This window comes from Tachypleus tridentatus, chromosome 9 (assembly GCF_004210375.1).
Source record: "Tachypleus tridentatus isolate NWPU-2018 chromosome 9, ASM421037v1, whole genome shotgun sequence".
Lineage (NCBI taxonomy): Eukaryota > Metazoa > Arthropoda > Merostomata > Xiphosura > Limulidae > Tachypleus > Tachypleus tridentatus.
Window position 1 is genome coordinate 83,489,474 of NC_134833.1, and position 21,329 is coordinate 83,510,802.

At 33.4% G+C, this 21,329-nt stretch overlaps 1 protein-coding gene across 4 annotated transcripts in view; it reads left to right on the top strand.

Moving 5' to 3' along the window:
• Nucleotides 1–21,329, top strand: part of LOC143225639 (neogenin-like) — a 157,243-nt gene that overhangs the window by 97,741 nt on the left and 38,173 nt on the right. For all 4 annotated transcript variants that reach the window (XR_013013969.1, XM_076455424.1, XM_076455425.1 and 1 more), the window contains exons 2-7: nt 9,252–9,420; nt 14,074–14,219; nt 17,022–17,306; nt 18,456–18,609; nt 19,175–19,317; nt 20,960–21,235. Coding sequence is in view for 3 of the 4 variants with exons in the window: in XM_076455424.1 (XP_076311539.1) it covers nt 9,252–9,420; nt 14,074–14,219; nt 17,022–17,306; nt 18,456–18,609; nt 19,175–19,317; nt 20,960–21,235 (1,173 nt within the window). In the remaining variant the exon portion in view is untranslated. The remainder of the gene's footprint in view (nt 1–9,251; nt 9,421–14,073; nt 14,220–17,021; nt 17,307–18,455; nt 18,610–19,174; nt 19,318–20,959; nt 21,236–21,329) is intronic.

A 21,329-nucleotide genomic window follows, 5' to 3' on the forward strand; every position in this document is an offset into this window, starting at 1 on the left:
ATGCTCATACAACACGTAACTCTTTCCATTCCATCGAGTACTTTAGTAACGAAACAGAAGTGAATGACTCTCCATGCTTGGGATGTTCCGGGATTCGTTGATCAAGCTGTTAATGAGGGATCAGCAAATGCTCTTAATCCAAAATAAAGTAGCAGAAGTGTAATTGTGTTCGAAAGGGATCGAGTGTGACCAAATGGACAGCATGCCGGAACGCAGATTGAAAGGCTTGGAGCTCAAATCGCCATATATCTCCGAACATGTTCCGCATTTCCTTTTTATTGGGGGGAGAGTCATAAACGTGCCACCTATCTTGCTATTGGAATAAAGGTAGCTGTGACTTCTATGACTAGTTTGCCCATCTGGTAAACAGTTAGGACTGGTTATATCTGAATCTCAAGTTCTTTACTTTGGCCGTTCAGTCCGTATATATATTGCATAAAATGCTACCCAGGTTGATAATATGAGAACCGGATATAATCACAACTAAATTATGTACAAAGTATGGATTTTTTGTATTAACTGCTATCAATAAAATACAAAGAAAATCAATATCACGTGTCATCGATACATTTCTGTGACGTTTGTTAGCTCACTTTAAGCCAATAAATAGACGTTAAATGATTCCACGACAATGTGTTTGTAAGGATTCTTTCGTACTTCTAAAGAATAAGAACATTTATTTATTGTAATACTACTAAGGTCACCTCCATTGTCCATAATTTTGAATTATGGCTTGAGAGAAAATAGCCAATCAGAGACACACATATCATCCACTGTACACTTTAAGGGATTTACTATCGTTGTTAATATTATAATAAATCCACAGTTTAAAATGTGGGGAATATTTTGGGATATCGCACGGGTTTGAACCCGACTCCTCCAGCCTTGAAAACCAGAATTCTTCAATAGATCTAACCCCCATTCTTACGGACAAGGAGCACATTATGTTTAGTGTTTTTTTTGTTGTTTTTTATACCGCTTTTATACGTAGATAGGCTTAACGTTTTGTTAATTGTATTCTTGCGAATTTTGATGCATTTTACAGCTTATTAGCCGTTTCTGTAAGCATTATAAAGTGTGATAAAAAATGTGAACTATTTTACTTAACTTAATTTTAATACAGTCTCTTATTGTGACACATTTTTCGGCAAGCTAAGAAACATTAAATCATCGTATTTCCAGATTGCATTTCGAAGTCAGACGTTTCTGTACTACACGCTTGAAAAGCTCTTATTTCATGCGAGGTATTCTACTTTATTTCTTTTGAAAACTATGTAATGCGTTTGCAAGTGGTCGTTTAAACTTTATTAGCTGACATACCCGTTCAATGCACGGGGAAGACGCGTCTAAGACTCTCGCGAGTGAGGTAAGGAGCAAGATTCGAATGCCAACTTTCCATGTCTCTTTCGGTTGATGTATTTTCTACGTTTGATAAAAATCGAACCAGCGGTTCGTCAGTAACGTTGTTGTTGTTTTTGAATTAAGCACAAAGCTACACAATGGGCTATCTGTGCTCTGCCCACCACGGGTATCGAAACCCGGATTTTAGCGTTGTTAAGTCCTCAGACATACCGCTGAGCTACTGAGAGGGGGGGGGGCTCGTCAGTAACAAACAGACACAACACACAGGGAAGATATAGGGATCCCGGGGTGACATAGTGGGTATAGATTCGAACGTTTACCCCCTTATGTACTCCCTGAGAGTCATGCGGGCAGCTGCAAAGTTTGCTGACAATCCGTCTCGCGGTTCGCCAATTATAAGGATGTAAACCATTATTTGACACCTCTCCCCCCAGAGAAAAAATAATAACAACAACAACAAACAGTGATCTTTTAAGTGCAAACGCGTAGGTTACGAAATCATCCTCTGCTGTGGCTCAGCGGCAAATCTGAAAGCCTATAATACTAAAAGCAGGGTTTCGATACACGTGGTGCACATAGCACTGATAGTTAGCTCATTGTGTAGCTTTGCGCGTAACTACAAAATAAAGAAAAGAGTTACTTATTGTTCTACCACATTCTTGTATGCTTAAGAGTTAAAAATGTTTTAGCTTTGCTAAGCACTTGTTACAAAACAAAAGTAAACTGAAGTAAAAACTTTGATTTTTTCACGCTTGTTTCTACTGGCGCTTTAGTGAATCAAGAACGGTAGTGATTGAAGAAACATAAAACCATCTGATCCACCGAACAGAACAGTTAAGGTTCCGAAAGAATTGAACAGCAAATTACAAATGTATACATGTACGAAAATTTGTAACTATTGGCAGAAATTATTTATGCTGTTGTTATAAATTTTTATTTATTTATGGCGAATCACAACATTGCTTTGATAGCAGACTTTATAGTAAATTTTTATTTTCTCAGTTCCACTACTCATAGTTAGACTGTTAATACAATCTAGCGGTTTGTCTTAATAATAATAAGGATGAGTTTATATTGCTTTTCAATCATGGCAGTGCGAGAGAAATGGTAAAGCGAAGTGTTAAGTTTTCGAACGTAATTTCACAGAATGTACTGAAATGTAATATTTATGAGAACAGCTTTCACGAAGGGTTTTCCCGCGGGCCGTGTGGTACTTACGTTCCTGTGTACACTGCAGCCTGAGATCGGTGATGTCGTCACGGTGGATGAGTCATCGCCTTTCTTTCTTGTCTCAAACCAACTGCAGATTTGTGGCCGATAGATGGAATCAGGGTATCACTGGATCTCGGGGGAAGGAGACAAAAGAGAGAAAACATCACTGGAGTTAGATAGAAAGTTGAACTGTTTAGAAAGACATTAAAATCAGAAACTTTTTTGACATTGACATCTTGAAAATTATACTCGTACTTAATTGGTCGTATTAAACAACTTGTGATAGGTGTTAAATCTTCTACTGTAAACATATTTTGTAGTATTTCGCCCCTTTCAAGAGTTATTCACTCCTGTTGTACACACAATGTCTTCTAACCTGCCGTATACCTAACGTATGTCTATGTCTGCCTTACCATTTCCTTGACCCGTCCTCAGTGGCACAGTGGTAAGCCTGCGGACTTACATAACTAGAAATCGGGTTTCGATGCCTGTGGTGGGCAGAACATATACAGCGCATTGTGTAGCTTTGTGCATAATTACAAACAAATCATTTTCTTATTTTCTTCAAGAGTAATTCGTCCTCCAGTGACACAACAGTAAGTCTGTGGACTTGAAAACTGGGTTTCGATACCCTTGGTGGGCCACTTTATAGCTTTGCGTGTGACTACAAACAAACCAAGAGTAATGTAATCCTCTCGTATACGTAATGCATGTATTTGCTGTACCATTGTGATAGTACCTCAAAGAGTAAATCACCCTTGTCATATATGCAATGTGTGTCTGTAGTAAATAGCCGTAATGGTTAATCATGGCCCACATCTGTCAAAAACGTGTGTGGGCATGATAGGTGAGTTACAACTTGTGCCCTGAAATATTGTATTTATTGTTACATATATTTTTCTGTATTTATTTAGTGCTGTCTTTATAAATTGATTTTAACCAATTATATTAATTAAATAATAAAAAGGTGGGGGATGTATTATCCAATTGATCTGTTATTTTCATTAATTATAACCTTTCAAATCGTTCTTTGTGTTTTAAACATATTTATCTACAGTAATCAATCTTATTCATTAAAATGTCAGAATATTGAAATTTCAGTCATTTGTTATAAAAAGATGCCTGTGTCGAACACGTGCAAGTTTTATCGTGTGTTTGTTTTTGAATTTCGCACAAAGCTACTCGAGGGCTATCTGCGCTAGCCGTCCCTAATTTAGCAGTGTAAGACTAGAGGGAAGGCAGCTAGTCATCATCACCCACCGCCAACTCTTGGGCTACTCTTTTACCAACGAATAGTGGGATTGACCGTCACTTTATAACGCCCCCACGGCTGGGAGGGCGAGCATGTTTGGTGCTAGGGATTCGAACTCGCGACCTTCGGATTACGAGTCGAGTGCCTTAACCACCTGGCCATGCCTGGCCATTCTTTAAACATTAGGCCCGGCATGGCCTAGCGCGTAAGGCGTGCGACTCGTAATCCCAGGGTCGCGGGTTCGCGCCCGCGTCGCGCTAAACATTCGCCCTCCCAGCCGTGGGGTGTATAATGTGACGGTCAATCCCACTATGACTAGCTGCCTTCCCTCTTCTCGAGTAGCTTTGTGCGAAATTTCCAAACAAACCAAAAACCTTTAAACATTATTTCATTCGATTTTTTCAGTAAGCCTATAATCTCTTCTGATTGATTACACATAAATATAACAGTAAAGCGAGAAATCCATTAGTATAGGAGCTTATTTTAAATATCTTGTTTTTCTTTTCTCTTGGCTTTATTTATTCCAATTTCATTTCAAATGACGGTTAATGTTAAGGCAATTCTGTGCAAGTTCACAGTAAACTCATTATATGAATGTTCTAAATAGGGTACGCGCTCTATCACACGTTGTTTGTGTATTTCAAACAAATTTACCGTTTTCGTGACTTAATAATCGAGGAATGAAAACAGAAGAAGAAACTATTTTAAATAGCCTAAAATAATTAGGTTTCAAGTATCAATAATATAAAATATTTAAGATAATACGCTATCTTTCTGTTGGCAATTCCCGGTTATCCGAGTCCCATTTAATAATGCTACAAAATTACCGATAATACGACTGCACATATACTAACCAACGAGCTATTCATTACCGTCACCATTCGTTCACGAGACAGAGAACCACTCAAATTTATTTCGTTACCCTGTACCAGGAATGCACACTAAAAACACATTGAATCTTTCTAGAAAAATTTTTCTAGAATCTTTCTAGAACCCGCGACCCTCAGATTACGAGTCGCACGTCTTAACACGCTTGGCCATGCCGAGCCCTTGTGTGAGAGAGACTTACGTTAAAAATGTTAAATATTTAACTTTTCTGTGTTTTAAAGTAATAGGATATTTATCAGTCTAGACACCATAGACTCGTGGTTTTCAAACCTCATGCAGCCATAGAGTTCTCTTATTTCATGTTTCATTCATTTCGTCTTGAAACCCTAACCCTAAAAGCCGAGCCTAAATGTAAGTGATCCAGTTTGTAACACTATTGTTTATTTAAAATGTTAAATAAATATACAAAAATACTCATGTTGAATATCATTATCCTTTGAAAATATATTTAGTCTCTGACGGTTTAAAATTAAATAATTGAGAAAAAAACAAACAACTAAAAATATCATTGTCTGTTATCTCTGTGATATATAAATTTACAGACGTAAATATGACACATGTGCCTTATCCAGTTGTGAATCTATTAATGCTTCTCGGCATAGAAAATGGAACAAAGAAGGTGATGGTGAAAGGGTCAATGGAGACACGAGCCCTCAACATTTGACTCACTGAAATGTCTGAATATAGAATAGAGACGTGTGTATTATTATTAGAACAAGTTGCTGTTTCATCATTGCAAGTAAGATGCTCCAGTTGTCGGTGCCCCATTCTCTCCCTTGATTCAAGATTTTTTTCACCGTAGGAGTAAAATAATTATCACGCCGCTTTCTTCCAATGCCAGCTGGTTAGGGCATTTGACTCGCAATCTGAGGGTCACAAGTTCAAATCCCTGTCGCATGAAACATGCTCACTCTTTCAGCTGTGGAGGCGTTTTATCGTGATGGTCAATCCCATTATTCGTTGATTTGTTTGTTTTGAATTTCGCGCAAAGCTACTCGAGTGCTATCTGCGTTGGCCGTCCCTAATTTAGCAAGAAAGGCAGTTACTCATCACCACCAACTCTTGGGCTACTTTTTACCAACAAATAGTGGGATTGGCCGTAACATTATAACGCCCGACAGCTGAAAGGGCGAACATATTTGGTGCGACGGGTATTCGAACCCACGACCCTCAGATTACGAGTCGAGCGCCTTAACGACCTGACTATGCTTGCTTCGTGTAGCTTTGCATCAAATTCAAAACAAAATAAGGTTTCTTTAATTTTTATTATTACAAAAACAAAAAAGGATAAACTTAAAAAGAAAGTTCCGCTATTCCATCAATTTTTTTTATACTTTTAAATAAAATACTGACTGCTGCACATATTTAAACATTGGATTGACCTCTGTAAGAGTTTACCTCTGGTTACAAGTAGTTCTTCTGTGCTTCAGGTGAAGCTGGTTATGAAAATATTCAAACCGGAGTTTCTTCGGTCTCACAGGAAAAGGTTTTTTTAAAGCATGTTTCATTTCGCTATCTTCTGAAAACGCATTTCAATAAAAGAAATCCACAACAGTCTTTAAAGGGTATAACTATGATGGATAAATATAGTGTTTTTATTGGTGCAGGGCTATTCGAGTTGAATGAAAGGTAAGACACGACGTGTCGTCGTTTTTGTTTGTTTGTTTGTTTTGGAATTTCGCACAAAGCTACTCGAGGGCTATCTGTGCTAGCCGTCCCTAATTTAGCAGTGTAAGACTAGAGGGAAGGCAGCTAGTCATCACCACCCACCGCCAACTCTTGGGCTACTCTTTTACCAACGAATAGTGGGATTGACCGTCACATTATACACCCCCACGGCTGGGAGGGCGAGCATGTTTAGCGCGACGCGGGCGCGAACCCGCGACCCTCGGATTACGAGTCGCACGCCTTACGCGCTTGGCCATGCCAGGCCGCGTGTCGTCGTAAGAAGGGGACATTTCGCCTTTGTAGGTCTTGTACGGATGAGATACAGTTTATCCATTAAAACATTGCAAAACCTACCTCTAATAGCGTTAGCAGTTGTCACAGTTTAATATCTTCTTTTGTTTTTCTGTATAGTACTTTATGTTGTTTTTTGTCTATAAAAATGGTTGTTTTCATTAAAATTACAATTTTTCTTAAAAAATAAAGACAAAGGAAATCACCGCTACTGGTCTCACCTAGTGTCAGCACAAATATTTGTTTACTTAAACCGACACGCCTCCCGCTAGTACAACGGTAAGTCAACAGATTTACAACGCTAAAATCAGGTGCTCGATTCCTCTCGGTGGGCTCAGCATGTAGCCCAATGTGGCTTTGCTATAAAAAAACACAAACACATTAAACCGTCACGTTATGCTTTGTAGTAGTTAAGCCTCCAAATAAGTTCGTAGCTTAAATTTCGTGAGCAATGCAGTAAGGTTTTGAATTTTTAACATACATATATATATATAGAGAGAAATATATAATATGCTTTCTTTCTTTTGAATAATACCAGTGACTCTGAAGTGCGTAAGAAACATCGAACATTCTTGATGATGAGAAACCCACTTGAAATAAAAATATATCTTAGAACGGCTGGTATGGGTATTAACACCTTTATTGATAAGGGAGAACAACGTTTCGACTTCCTATTTAGGTCATCTTCAGTTTAAGAAAGAAATATTTTGCAAGTGACCGTTGCCGGACATATGTCTTAGGGGCGAGAGTATAAACGTGTACGGGATTATAGGGGGCGTAGCGGTTGGATGTTAGGTTATTGATAAATAGGTATAAAAGTGTTCCTTTATACTGGTATAATTTTGGTTTTAGTTGTTGTATAAGTAGAGCTTCTTTAATTTTACGTTTGTTTATATTTGTTTCCCTACTTAATATGTGGGTGTTTTCTATGGTTATGGTGTGTTTATTTGATTTGCAGTGTTCCAAAACGTGTGAAAGTGTTTTGTTTTTTTTTTGGCCCGGCATGGCCTAGCGCGTAAAGGCGTGCGCTTCGTAATCTGAGGGTCGCGGGTTCGCGCCCGAGTCGCGCCAAACATGCTCGCCCTCCCAGCCGTGGGGGCGTTATAATGTTACGGTCAATCCCACTATTCGTTGGTAAAAGAGTAGCCCAAGAGTTGGCGGTGGGTGGTGATGACTAGCTGCCTTCCCTCTAGTCTTACACTGCTAAATTAGGGACGGCCAGCACAGATAGCCCTCGAGTAGCTTTGTGCGAAATTCCAGAAAAAAACAAACAGGTTTTTTTTGTTCTTTGATTCTAGTTTCCATTTTTTCTATACCTATCTTTCACGCTTAATTAAAATACAATTTGACTTATTGAAGAGTTGGTTGTGTCAATTTTTTTGAGCTATAATTTTCAAAGAGAACACGAAAGATAAAAGTTTCATAGAATAGTGTGTACCTGTATTTCATAAAAATAATTCGGTTATAGAAAAGTGACTATCGTGTGTAAACAGATGAAAATAAATTATTTCTGTACTGAAAAGACTAAAAAAGTTTAATATTCCAACCGTATATCAGTTGACAAAAAAAAAAAAAAAAGATACGAAGGTCGGGGTACTCAGTCCGTGAGATCATTTTGTTAGAACCTCGGCAAGGAAGTGGTTTAAATTCAGTTTGATATCAGTTTCGTTCGCTTCGCCTAAACGTACGAAATTAACATTTAAACCTGTTAGCAGCACATTTGTTGTAACAGTTTCAAAGATACGAACATTTACTTTTTATATTGTTAATCAGTCTAAATAATATATCTGATGAAGGAAAGTGAACTTTCCGAAAGCGCTCGGGGTATTAGGTTTATTTTCTGACAACTAAACGAAGTTTAGACATTCATCTTGGAAACAATGCAGAAAAAATGTTATTGTGTTTATTAGTCTATAGGATAAATTAATTGCTTTTAGTGTAAGTTCTAGATAGTAATTAGTTTATGTTCTATATTGTGGTTGTTAATTTGATCCTATGTAAATTGTTTTCACTGAATAACACTGCCATAGGATACAGGAGCTTGGAAAACTTTCATTGATTAAAGGAAATATTTGCCCTTTGTATATGTGTGAGAAGAGGGACAGTAGTGCTCATAATATTACACATAAGCCAAAGTTTAGATTACCTTAATTACTTATATATCTAGGAGTGACTAAACAGAAAATACACCAGTCCATTGTTTCTGTGTTTTTTATATCACAACCTTACAGTTGTTGTTTATCTGTAACAGGTGTATACCTGTGTCCTACAAAGTCAGTTTTCAGTTGTTACAGTTCAAGAAAATATTTTGTTGTTGAGTAGGCTATGATACTAACTGAATGTTGTTTTAAAGAAAATTCTTTTAAGAGTAGATAGATAGGTTCTGACTCTACAGTTACATCCTTTAAACCTGTGTAATCCAATGCTTGTATAAAAGCAAGTACTTTAGAGAACATAATAAAAAAAATGTCTGGTAGTCAGAAAATTTAATATTTAGTGAACTACACTCTGTAGGAAAATGTGCTTTGCAGTAATTCGGACCTGTCTCAAAACTTCATTTTTTATGGTATGCTTTTAGGAGATGCAGTAGATTTCACAACTTTCCACTTTACTGGAGAGCCAACAGACTTGGTTGTTGTGAAAGGCAACCCTGCTCTGTTAAATTGTGATGTTGAAGGAAACCCTACCCCTAAAATTCAGTGGAAAAGGGAAGGAGCAGTGTTGAATTTCATTGGAGATGCAAGAAAGTGAGTGAATCCCTTAATAAGCTTTTCACTGTGTTCTGAATTTACTGTGCACTGTGTACATGGATTCTTTGGTTCTTTTGTTGCTTGTTTGTGTGCTTATTATTGCTTACAATTTTTAAATTTATACAAATGTGACAACATGAGTTTGTATATTATAAAAAATTAAATGTATCTTTTTCCTTTCATTGGAAAAGTCAGAATTTTGAATGTTGCTCATTATGCCTTAAACAGTGTTTTATCATCAGACAAATAATTCTCTGATCTATTGAAATAATTTTGTTTTATTCTTTAATCAATAGAAACATTTTGTATCATGATAAGAAATCTTTTTAAGAGTTTGAAAGTACTTCTTCTCCACCATCCAAGAGAATCATCTAACTGCAACGAAAGCTGATTTAAACATGTCCACTAAACCTACACCAATTAACAAGTTTGGTATTTTGTTTATCACAGTCATCAAAGACACCATTTAGAAAAGAAATGCAAACTCCTCTACAAGTATATAACAGAGAGGAAATGTTTTAAGACAGATCGTGCAGGGGATATATGTAAATTTATTGGCATAAATATTAAGTCATTTATTATTACCTTTATTTAAAACAAAAAAAAACTCTTCCTTCAGTAGCTTAGCAATATGCCTGAGGGCTTATAGTGCTAAAAATTGCATGTTTACAATACAAATATCACATTGTATAGTCTTACGTTTAATAAAAGAAAAGAACAAAAACAGAATTTTAAAAATTATTCATATAATATTAAATTTATTTTCATTGCAACAATGAAAGATTAAACCAAACAAAAAAAACATTATAAACTCACTGATACAAAATACCATTAATACGTACTAGGTTTCTAGTGGATTTACAAAACTTCTTTAATTTATTTAAAAAGTTAAACTTGTTTTCTCTCTCCTTTTTATTTTGTACATATTTTACAGAACATTGTGAAGAACCACAATATTACTTATTTTAATATTATTCTGCTAAAAGAAGTTTCTTGAAATTATTTAATTTCATTATCTTTATGGTATATTTATTTTGAAAATACATCAATTGTGTGTAAAGCTAGAAAACATCCTTTGGTGGTTTCAAGCTATGAGGCTGTTAACGGATTTTTAAAACTTTCAATTAATTTGTGTGCTGACTCATCCATATCTCTTATTAAATTTACAGATTATAAAAATCATTTTGAAGTTTCCCTTATTAACTGTATTATATTAAAAGTAGGACTTACTTATCTTGTTTATTTAGTTAATCATGTTAGATAAAACCTTTTCCTGTAAGTTCATATGGCAGAATATTGGTTATACAAGCCAGATGAGCAGGTGTTAAATTTTACAGATACTATAGAAATGTGATAAAAGTTAAGAATATTCTGTAAGGAATAAAAAAAAAAATCATCCATTGGTCTATCTACCAATGCTTAAGTTTTGTCAGATCCTTCAGAATCTAAGATATAGAACCTAATATGTTATTAAAAATAGAAATCTAAATGAGGAAAATAACTACTTTTAAGACTTCCTTGGTTGGACTACAAACTGATATCATGTAGATTAAGCACCTACATTAGTTTCATTCAGTCCCATCATAATTAGTGCACTTAATAATGTTTAAATTCTTATCTTTTAAAACTCAAAATCCCCCAGCCATCTCACACATGTTAACAGGGATTTGTTGTTGTTTTTTTTCAGATATTAGGCACTGTATCTACCTATTTATCAACAATATTTGATGTAATGACAACATTAATGAGATTTCATTATAATTTCCCCTTCCCTTCGAGAGTCAAATTTCAAAAATTTTGTCTGATGGGGTTGTAGTACTGGTTTCAAAGAGCTTTTTTGTAGGCCTAGTTCTCCCATGTCTTTTTTTTTGCAGGTATAATTATTTACTACTTTTCATATTAATTTGTCAATTCCTTTATCAACTGACTTGTAATGCCATTTTATGAGAAAAGTGGTTATCAGATTCTCATATCCATACAGAATTTTTTAATCATCTCAGATGAATGCTTATGGAATGTTGATATTAAGAAGACAATATAAAACCACTTTCATGCAATACACTGCATAAAATATTATTTGTGAAAGTGTGTGTATGATGTGGGAAAATATTTTTAAAAAGATTCCATGAAGAAAACCACTTGTAACCTACTTTTATGGAGATGATTTTTGTCTGGATGATAGGTCTTAGAGAAGTTGTGAAGCTTCACTATGGTATTGCATTAAGTTATATAAATACCTAACACATTCCAGTTATATATTATAATACTTCTGTGTGTCAAAATTAGATGTAAGATAATGTTTAAACTTCTTTTCAGGTGTTTAATCTTACTGTGTAATTGTAGTAACATGTAGTTGAGAAAGTTGCTAAGTTTATTTTGTTCCAGTTGCTTTGCTTATTTGTTCTCGATTCTACAGCAGGTTATGTCTATTCTGCCTGAGATAATATTGCAGTTCTTTATAGGATAGGTTGAGGTTGATTGAATATAACAGGTGAACAATGCTGTGGGAGAACAAATGCCACAAATGAGCACCTCACTAGTACAGCGGTATGCCTATGGATTTACAACGCTAAAATCATGGGTTCGATTTCCCTCGATGGGCTCAGCAGGTAGCTCGATGTGGCTTTGATATAAGAAAACACACACATACACACAAAGTGATGTTGTCAACTGATCAAAGAAGACAACTTAGCCTGTTGAAATTAAGAACACGCTTTGTAACCTCTTCTATTGGGAGCTTGTGAAGAGAAAATTATAATTGAAAACTGTTGCATTTAGCTCAACAGGAGCTGTTCTTGTGAGAAATAAAGCTGTAGAGCTAAGCACTTTCCAGTAGAATTAACTGTGACTCCATTTGTATTTTTTATTTATATGTGATGATGAGGACCTTGTTCATTTATTTACATTTGACTTGATCATTATCTTACAGTTAAGTAAACTTAGTCAAGTTATAAACTAAGAACACTTCTCTTATTTGTTTTAATAAATTTGCTATTATTTGTGGGTTTGCCAGAAAATAACACAATTAGTCTAATTTGTGCATTTGTGGATGGTAAAGCATAGAAAAGTGTACACAGTGAATGCTATTATATTAAACAGAAGTACAAGTAAAGTATTTAGCATATACCCTTTAACCCTAGAATTTGTGATAGAAGTGTAAATAAATACCATTAATTTTTTTAAACACTTTTTTTTCCTGAAGTGTTTATTCAAATAATTTATTGTGCATCTTTTACTTTGTTGACTACAGAGCTCTTAATAATATATGGACCATGGAAACTCAAAAGTATGTACATAAATATCTTCAATATTACAATTAAATCTACTTCATTGCTGGAGATTCCCTAGATATTTAAATGTAAAATTGGTGATTTTACCTAGTTCTTTGCACTGTGTTGTAAAAAGCAGAAACATGAAATAATATAATATATAGATAGGTAGAAGGATTGTGATTTGAGATTTAAGACATTCTGTGTCATTACATAGGATAAATTGTTTCTACTGTTTCTAATCAGTCATCTTGAAATGTCCTAAACAATAAATTAAAAAATGATTCTCTGTTAATGTGTTTACCCCTTTCTATCAAAAATAAATGTTTGTAACAATGTTTAGTGGCTTATTGCTCCACCAATATTATTAGAATGTTAAAATGTCCTTTACTTCAAAGATTTGTTATTAAAATTATTATTATTATGTCATAACTTTTACATGATTTTGATAACTTACTGTAGAAGAATCATTATTGTTTAGAGCATTTTCCACATTTTTGTTTTTAGCATATAAACTTGAGGTCAGAAGTACAAAAAGAAAAAAGATCTAATTATAGATTTATTCAGTTTTAGCTAACTAGTCAATATTTCTTTAAAGCATTATAGTGACAGAAAAAAAAATTGACATTCCATGTGTCATTATAAATTATATAAAATGGATTTTGAAAACTTGAAATATAAATTTTCATAAGAAGCAGACAGGTAATAGCTTTTATTAAGTTATTTATACATATAGGTATGTTTTAATAATCTCTTTCCAATATTAGTAACTTTAAATGAATTAATTTATTAAAATATGCAACTTTATTCAAGTAATTAAGCAATTAAGGACTTTTTACATACACGCAAAATCACTTTTTTTAGCACTTAATACTTTCCAGCATTAGTCATTCAAAAAAAATCAAGGGAGCATCTTGAAACATTTTTTATGAAGTTATAGTTTCCTCAGCACTGCACCAGTTCCTTTAATTACATATTTTTCTTTCTTTCTTTCATGTTATTTACTTTTTTAGGATTTTATATATAATTTTTTTTCCATTTTGAATCTTTGCTTGTATAATTTAGGTAAAATATTAAAATATATTTTGAAAATTTGACTTGTGCTGTAATAGTAATTAGAGGAGCATAACAAAAAAAATTACAGTAATGTTTGATGCAATAATTTTTCAACAAGCATCAAATTAATTTGTAATTTTTGTAAAATACAGTTATAAGCTAATAATTCTATTCAGTTTGACTATTGCTTTTTTTAGGGAGACTAAGAAACTGGAATACAGAGTTAGAACATAAATTTATTTTAAGTATGTTACGTTTTCTAACTAAGTTAAAATAAATTAAATAGAAGCTTATGTAAATAATAGTTTTCTTTCTTCTCTTCCAGGTCAGTTTTACAAAATGGTTCCCTTTACTTCAGTAGTGTTCATCATACTCGAACAGAGCGGCCAGATGAAGGTGTGTATCAATGTGTGGCAACGATCGAGCATCTAGGAACGATTGTTAGTCGGTCTGCAAAACTGCAGGTGGCATGTAAGTATAGACACATCCAAACTTGTAATACCAATTGATGTTTTCCACCTGACTGTGTAATATGCATCTGATGATAAGAAATTTGATATAGGAACTTAATAATGAGAATTGATACATTTTGTTGTGCAGGTTCTCAGTCACACTTAAGGAAACAATTGTGCTGTATTTAAAATGTTATAATTGTATATAACAGGTTGTAAATGAGTAAAGGATAAGGGTCAGTCATTAATTGTTTTAACACTTGTGTGACGTCTTAAAGTAAATGTTAACACTTATTTTAAAAGGTGTCAAACTATGTCCATCTCAAAAGCTTCAAAGAACAAGACACAGTGAAAGATAAACATATTTATAAAATAATGATTCTAAATTGTTTTCAAACAAACCAAAAACAACACAAAATGTAAACACACTATTACTGACATATATTATAACAGTAATCTGCTCTCCAGTTGAGTATGAGCCTTAGAAAATTGTCTGGTCCCTTGTGTAGATTCAAACATAGTTCTCAAGCACCTCTACACTGCTTCAAAAAGTGATTTAGGCCTCAAGAATTTTGTTTGTAGTTAATATGGCTGTTTCAAATAAATTTATAGGAGGGTGAGTAATTCATGTATTCTGTATAAAGATAAAAGGAATAATATTTGTATACTATCTGTTATGCTGAGTTCAACTATGGTTATGTCTGTACATAAAAGTTATTATGTTACAAGAAAAATATGAGAAAACATAAGCATTTGAACTAAGTTGTAGTAAATTAAATTTCCTTTGTGAAGTGAGACTTAAACTATAAAAGTTATTTGAAATAAAAAAAAATGTTCAACCAAGTTTTTGAAATGAGACTTAACTCTCTTCACACAAATCATTGGTCAAAAGCAGGGGTGTAGATTTTTACACTTGATGGGGGGGATGATTTTGCAACCACAAATGTGGACTGTTCAATTTGCAAATTAGTAATCTCTGATTACGTGAACCTGAAAGCTGTAGACATGCAGTCACAGAATAATCTTGTTGCCACGATACTTGCATGTATACTTAGGTCTACTGACTGATACTTACAAACTATTGCTTAGATTGAAAAGCTTAGAAGGATGCCTATATTAAAGGTGTACATTTCAGCTACTGAAAAAGCCTACATTTAGGCCTAATTATGTAATTCGATTGGTAAGAACATGAGAATCACAAGAACAAACACACAGTTTGTTGGCCTGTGATGCAATAAAACAATTCAACAGACCAAACTGTAGGGGGGGATGATTGTATGCACCATACCCCTCACCTAAAATGAAGGGGGTATTATACCCCCCAGGATCTATGCCCCTGGTCAAAAGTCATGTCATTGTGTTTATTGATTGCATTCAAAATGTTACTGAACTACTATTTTATGAATTTATGTTAGTAAGTTTGTTATCAAAATGTAGATTATAATTCAACTTTCAGTATTATACATTATTAAAACAAACAGTGATGCTGGAATTCTGTTTGGGTATGAAACAGAATTCCTATTGTAACTTAGAAGAGTTGAAATTTTGGTGAAAACTTTAAGTTTTGTAACCTAGATGTATTGTTATAGAGTAAAACATTTTCTACATGAATTAATATTTCTGGTGAAAAGCTGTAAATGGTCAATATTAGTACTTTCAAAAGCATAAAAAAAAAGGCTAATTTAATTTTAATGCAATATTAGTAATTTAGTATATCATTGATGGGTTTGTTGTACTGAGTGAACTTTGTTTTTCATGCTTAGTTTGAATGTTCTTGTTATTTAAGATTTGAAAATATTGTTTCTATCCACATGTATGCATGCTGTAATAGTTATGTATCTATTTATAAATGAGTGAACATGGATCTAATTCAAAATAATACTTTCATATGAATATATTATGTAGTTACAATATTTTTAAAGCAATTACTAAAATGTTTTAAAATGGTTAACTCTTTTTGATAACTGCATTGAACTTTCATATCGGTTATAGGCCCGGCATGGCCAGGTTGGCTAAGGCGTTTGACTTGTAATCTGAGGGTTGTGGGTTTGAATCTCTGTCTCACCAAACCTGCTCACCATTTCAGTCATGGGGGCATATAATGTGATGGTCAATCCCACTATTTGTTGGTAAAAGAGTAGCCCAAGAGTTGATGGTGGATGGTGATGACTAGCTGCCTTCCCTTTAGCCTTACACTGCTAAATTAGGGACGGCTAGTGCAGATAGCCTTCGTGTAGCTTTGCGTGAAATTCCAAAACAAACAAAACATCTGTTGTATTCCTTGGTGTGTACTCATAAGTTTTTTTTTAAAGTTATTACATTTGTTATATAAGAAAACTTATAGTTTTTAAATCAAATGAGACTTGTATTTAAAATATTTGTACCATAATCTAATTTTAGAATTTCTTTTTGTAGTTAACTGAAAAGTTACACAGTATTTTGTCTGTGTTCTGCCCATCAAGGTTATTGAAACCTAACTTTAAGTGTTATTAGCCTTCAGACTTACTGCTGTGCCACCAGGAGGCTTGTTGTTTTTAAACATCCTCAGTTGTTAGTATTTGTTTTATCTGAATCAGTCTGTTTACATTGCTATGAGATGAACTGTGCATTGTAATTTTATTTTCTGTAATATTTATCCATTTTTGAAACATTAATTACTAGACTTTAACTTTTCTTCCCAATGAACAGTTTTTTGCATTTGTGATGAAAGCTTAAATTGGTCCTTTTTTATCATCAGTGGATTTAATTTTTACACAGTCTTTGAAAGTTTCATATTCCTCATAATACACAGTTTAGTATGTTAAAATTCATGTATTTTCAGCTTTGCTCAGGTTTGAAGAGGAACCCAGAGACGTGGTTGTTTTTCCAGGCCAAACAGCATACTTTCCTTGTACTATACAGGGAATTCCACCACCTGACATCACCTGGCTCAAAGATGAACAACCATTAGTGTTAGATCTTGCACGGATGGTAATCCTCCCCAGTGGAGCTTTGGAGATCGACCTTGTACAAATTTCAGATGCTGGTACTTACAAGTGTAATGCCTCCAATATTAATAGGTTCCGAGTCAGTTCAGGAGGAATATTAACATTAAGCTTAGATTATGGTGAGTTGTAACAACTTTTTATGATTTTAATCAAGAAGTATTTTGGCTGAAGCTAATGTAATTAGAATTCAACTGTTGTATTGAACTAAAGAGTGGTTTGAATTTGTTACTATGCAGCAACTGTGAATATTACTTGTTGTTTTCATATGGTGGCTAATCACACCACTCATTGACTTAACACCAATGTTTAGAGTTAATTTTAGTAAGGATTTATTTAGTTACAGGTAACTAGATTTCTACAGTTATCTTTCAGTAGGTAACAGTTCAACCATTTGTAAATTAACAAAGTCTATAATTATAATTTCCTACTCAATGTGGACATATATAGCTCACTTAGGTAACTTGTTCGATCACTGAGCTAACTGGGCTGAATAGAGGTGGCATGTTGAGTTTACTGTACTCTTTTGATCTAAAACATATAGTATAAGCAATCATAGTTCACATCACAACTGTAAATATGAGGTAACAGTTTCTGTTGAGATTTCCTAATTAAGCTACTGCATACATTTAAATAAATTTCAGTGATTCACTTACTTACATGCAAAACCTAATGGATATATTAGAATTAGCTTAGTGTATGTTAAACTGATTGATCGGTTATTTTGCTAACATTAGGATAAGAAAAAATTATCCTTGTGTAGAAAAGAATAAAAAGTAGCTAGGCTTAAAAAGTGTTCAAATAAACAAGAGTATTTTTACAAATATTTTATGTTTTTATGTGTTCTTTTTGAGAAATTGTACTTCAATTCAGTTGAAGGATTACCAGTATAAAAGTTCTGTTCTCTAAGTAAATCACTACTTATCATACATACCTGAACAGGGAAGCATTAAGAGATAGGGTGTATTAGATAATAAAATTTCAAACTAGAATAATAACTTACCATATCGCTTTTTGAGAGTGACAGCACTCATATCTTCATTTGTTGTAATTAAAATGTACTATATAAATTATGTATGTAATACTATGGATTATCTCTGTAAATTGTGTGTGCTTTAGAGAAAATTTCTTCTTATTTTTACTCATTGCAGACCAAATAAATAATTTTTCTGTTTAATGATCGTTAACTTTATTAAGTTTTGTGTGTAGTGACCTTTAACTAAATTATGTTTTTTCTCTAAAACCAGTATAACATTTTATTATCATGTTAGGGGAAGCCAACAAAATAGCATCTCCTAAGTTTATTGCCACTCCAAAAAGTGTCATAACCACAGAAAGCAGTAATGTGACATTAGATTGTGCAGCTAATGGAAACCCTCGCCCTCAGTTAACTTGGTTGAAAGATGGTGTTACTATTGACCTTGCGTAAGCCTCACATTTTTAGATTAAGTTTTCTGAAATGTTTCCATTATTGTCTTTTTCTGTATATTATTAAATATTTCAGCAGTTGTTTAATCCAAAATATGAAACCTCTGATGATAATCATAAGAAGATATATCTGTATATTGGAAGGATCTTCAATTAAAATGAGAGGAAGATTACCTTTATCACTGCTGTAAAATACATCTGTGTAATCATTGTTCTAATATAATACATTGCCAGATGTCAGTTCAGATATTCAAAATATAAATTGCACATGATATATAATTGTGGTGAAATAAGCTCTGTTTATTGTGTAAGCTGTTTCCACACATTGGGTTATATTTGTATTTTATGATGGTGCTTGAGCGTACGTGTGTAATTTTTTAATTGAATCTGTGTTGCCAAGTTTGGCTTGGAATATTATATTTGAAATTATTGCTTTGTCTTCTAAATGCTAAAGCAGAAAATACCTGTTTTAGGCAATTAGGTTGAGATTACCTGTTTTGACCAAATACATATATGTATTACAGTTTGGAAACTGAGTATTTGTATGTATCTTTACTTAAAGGCTCCTGGACAGCCGTTTTAGAACAGTTGGTGTTGGGAGTCTTCAGATTGAGAACATTTGTGAAGAAGACACGGGAACATATATGTGCCGTGCTGAGAACCATGCTGATTCAGAGGATGCAAGTGCAACTGTAGAAGTACAAGGTACAATTTTTAGGTTATATGTGAAAGAGTATGTAACCAGTGTTTCTGTCGCCACAACTTTATTTAATCTGGAGCCAGTTTAAGAACTATTTTTATTCTCACTGTTATTTTTCATATTATAATGAATATTACTGTGCATCTGAATTCCTTGATTGCATACCACATGATACATTAAATTCTATCTGCACATTTTTTTCAGAACTAAGTTATGATAATGATGAACTAATAGTGTTCCTCCTAATGACTTAACACTACATGCAAAACAGTATTACAGAGACTGCATAAAATATTAAAATTTATAAGCAGTGTAGCAAAAAATTTCTACTTTACTTACCAAGTATTTTGAGTGTGTTGGAAATGAACTAAAGAGTTGAGTGAAAAGTGTTGTGTTTTTAACCTGAGGTTATGAATCACTTTAATCAAGCATTTTATTGAGACAAATTTTTAAATTAAACTTTCAGTGCAGCTATGTTGATTTAGCATACAGTAATAAATAGATAGAGAATGATTTATAGGTAAGCATAAGTAGGAGTTTTATTAATGGTGGGAACATACAACATGTTTTAACAAAACATTGTGTCTTCAAGTATGTTCTGTACAAAGTAATACAGGATTTACTTATAGTTACATAGATCAGTGACAGGATTAAATGTGATGGAAATGATATTAGCAGGTGAGAGGATATCAAGTCTGTTCAAGTGTATGACCTTGCCAAATATGGCTGATGTTGCTAGGGTCGTAATCATAGTTTAGTAAGAGATCATTTATATTGCTGATTTCTATAGTTTTTAAACAGTCTCTTTCTGTTTTTTAGTGTTAGGTTAATACAGGAGAAATATTTCATTCCAAAATATTTTGTGACGAACTTTTACATAATAGTCTATAGAACAAAAATGCATATATTCTTTAATATATATATATATTTTTGTTTGTTTTTTTCATACCATTTGATAATGACTTAAGAAGAAAATTTTAAGGAGCTTTTAAGATGTATTACACAGTCCATAGTATATATATGGGATAGTTATGCAAAATATGTTAAAACTATCAAACCTGAATTTCTGTTTTTTCACTTACTAATTGATGTCTCAAATAGTGCCCTATGGTGAACTTTGAAAGACTGTAGTTATTCCTGTAAACATTATTGTAAAAATATGAAAACTTGTTTGATAAACATCATCTTTTGGAATTTTATAGAAAAGTATTCTTATTGGTAGTATTAAAAAAAAATTCTAAAGTCAAACAAATCCAATTCTAGCAACATAAATATCTTTACTGTTTTGTTTAAAATAAAATAGCAAAACATAGAAAATGCTAGGGATTTTCAGTCATGTCACACAGTTTTTGTGGATGTGTTAAACATTTTTTTTTCATTGGCAGTGGTAAATAAAGAATCTTAAAAAATAGTAAATTATTACTAAAGAAAACTTAGATTGTTTTCCTACTTCATCTGTTCTACACCTGTCTTTGACATATTAAGATTACAGTCATATAATGACAGGGTACAGTAAAGTGTTTATATGTGTATTGAAGGCTAATAGATTTGTATGAATAAATAATATTTAGGCATGTAAGCAAACTAATGACATAATTATCATACCTATATTCATACTCGTTTGTAATTTCACATTTTTATTATCAGTGCCACCTCGCTTTGTGAAACATCCAAGTAACAAATATGCTTACGAGAAGGAAGATATTGAGTTTGAATGTGAAATCTATGGAAAACCAGAGCCCACTGTTCATTGGATTAAAAACGGTGATGCCATTATTCAGAGTGAATACTTTCAAATTGTTAATGGGTACAACCTGCGTATTCTGGGGCTTGTGAGATCTGACATGGGACTGTATCAATGCATTGGTACAAATCCTGCTGGAAATGTCCAGGCATCTGCTCAGTTAATCATTTTAAAGCCAGGTAAAGCCTTTTAACTTTTTGTTGATTTATATTAGTGAAATGTTTGTTTTTAAACCAGTGAAGAAAGCAGCTAATAGCCTGCAATTGATTTTTT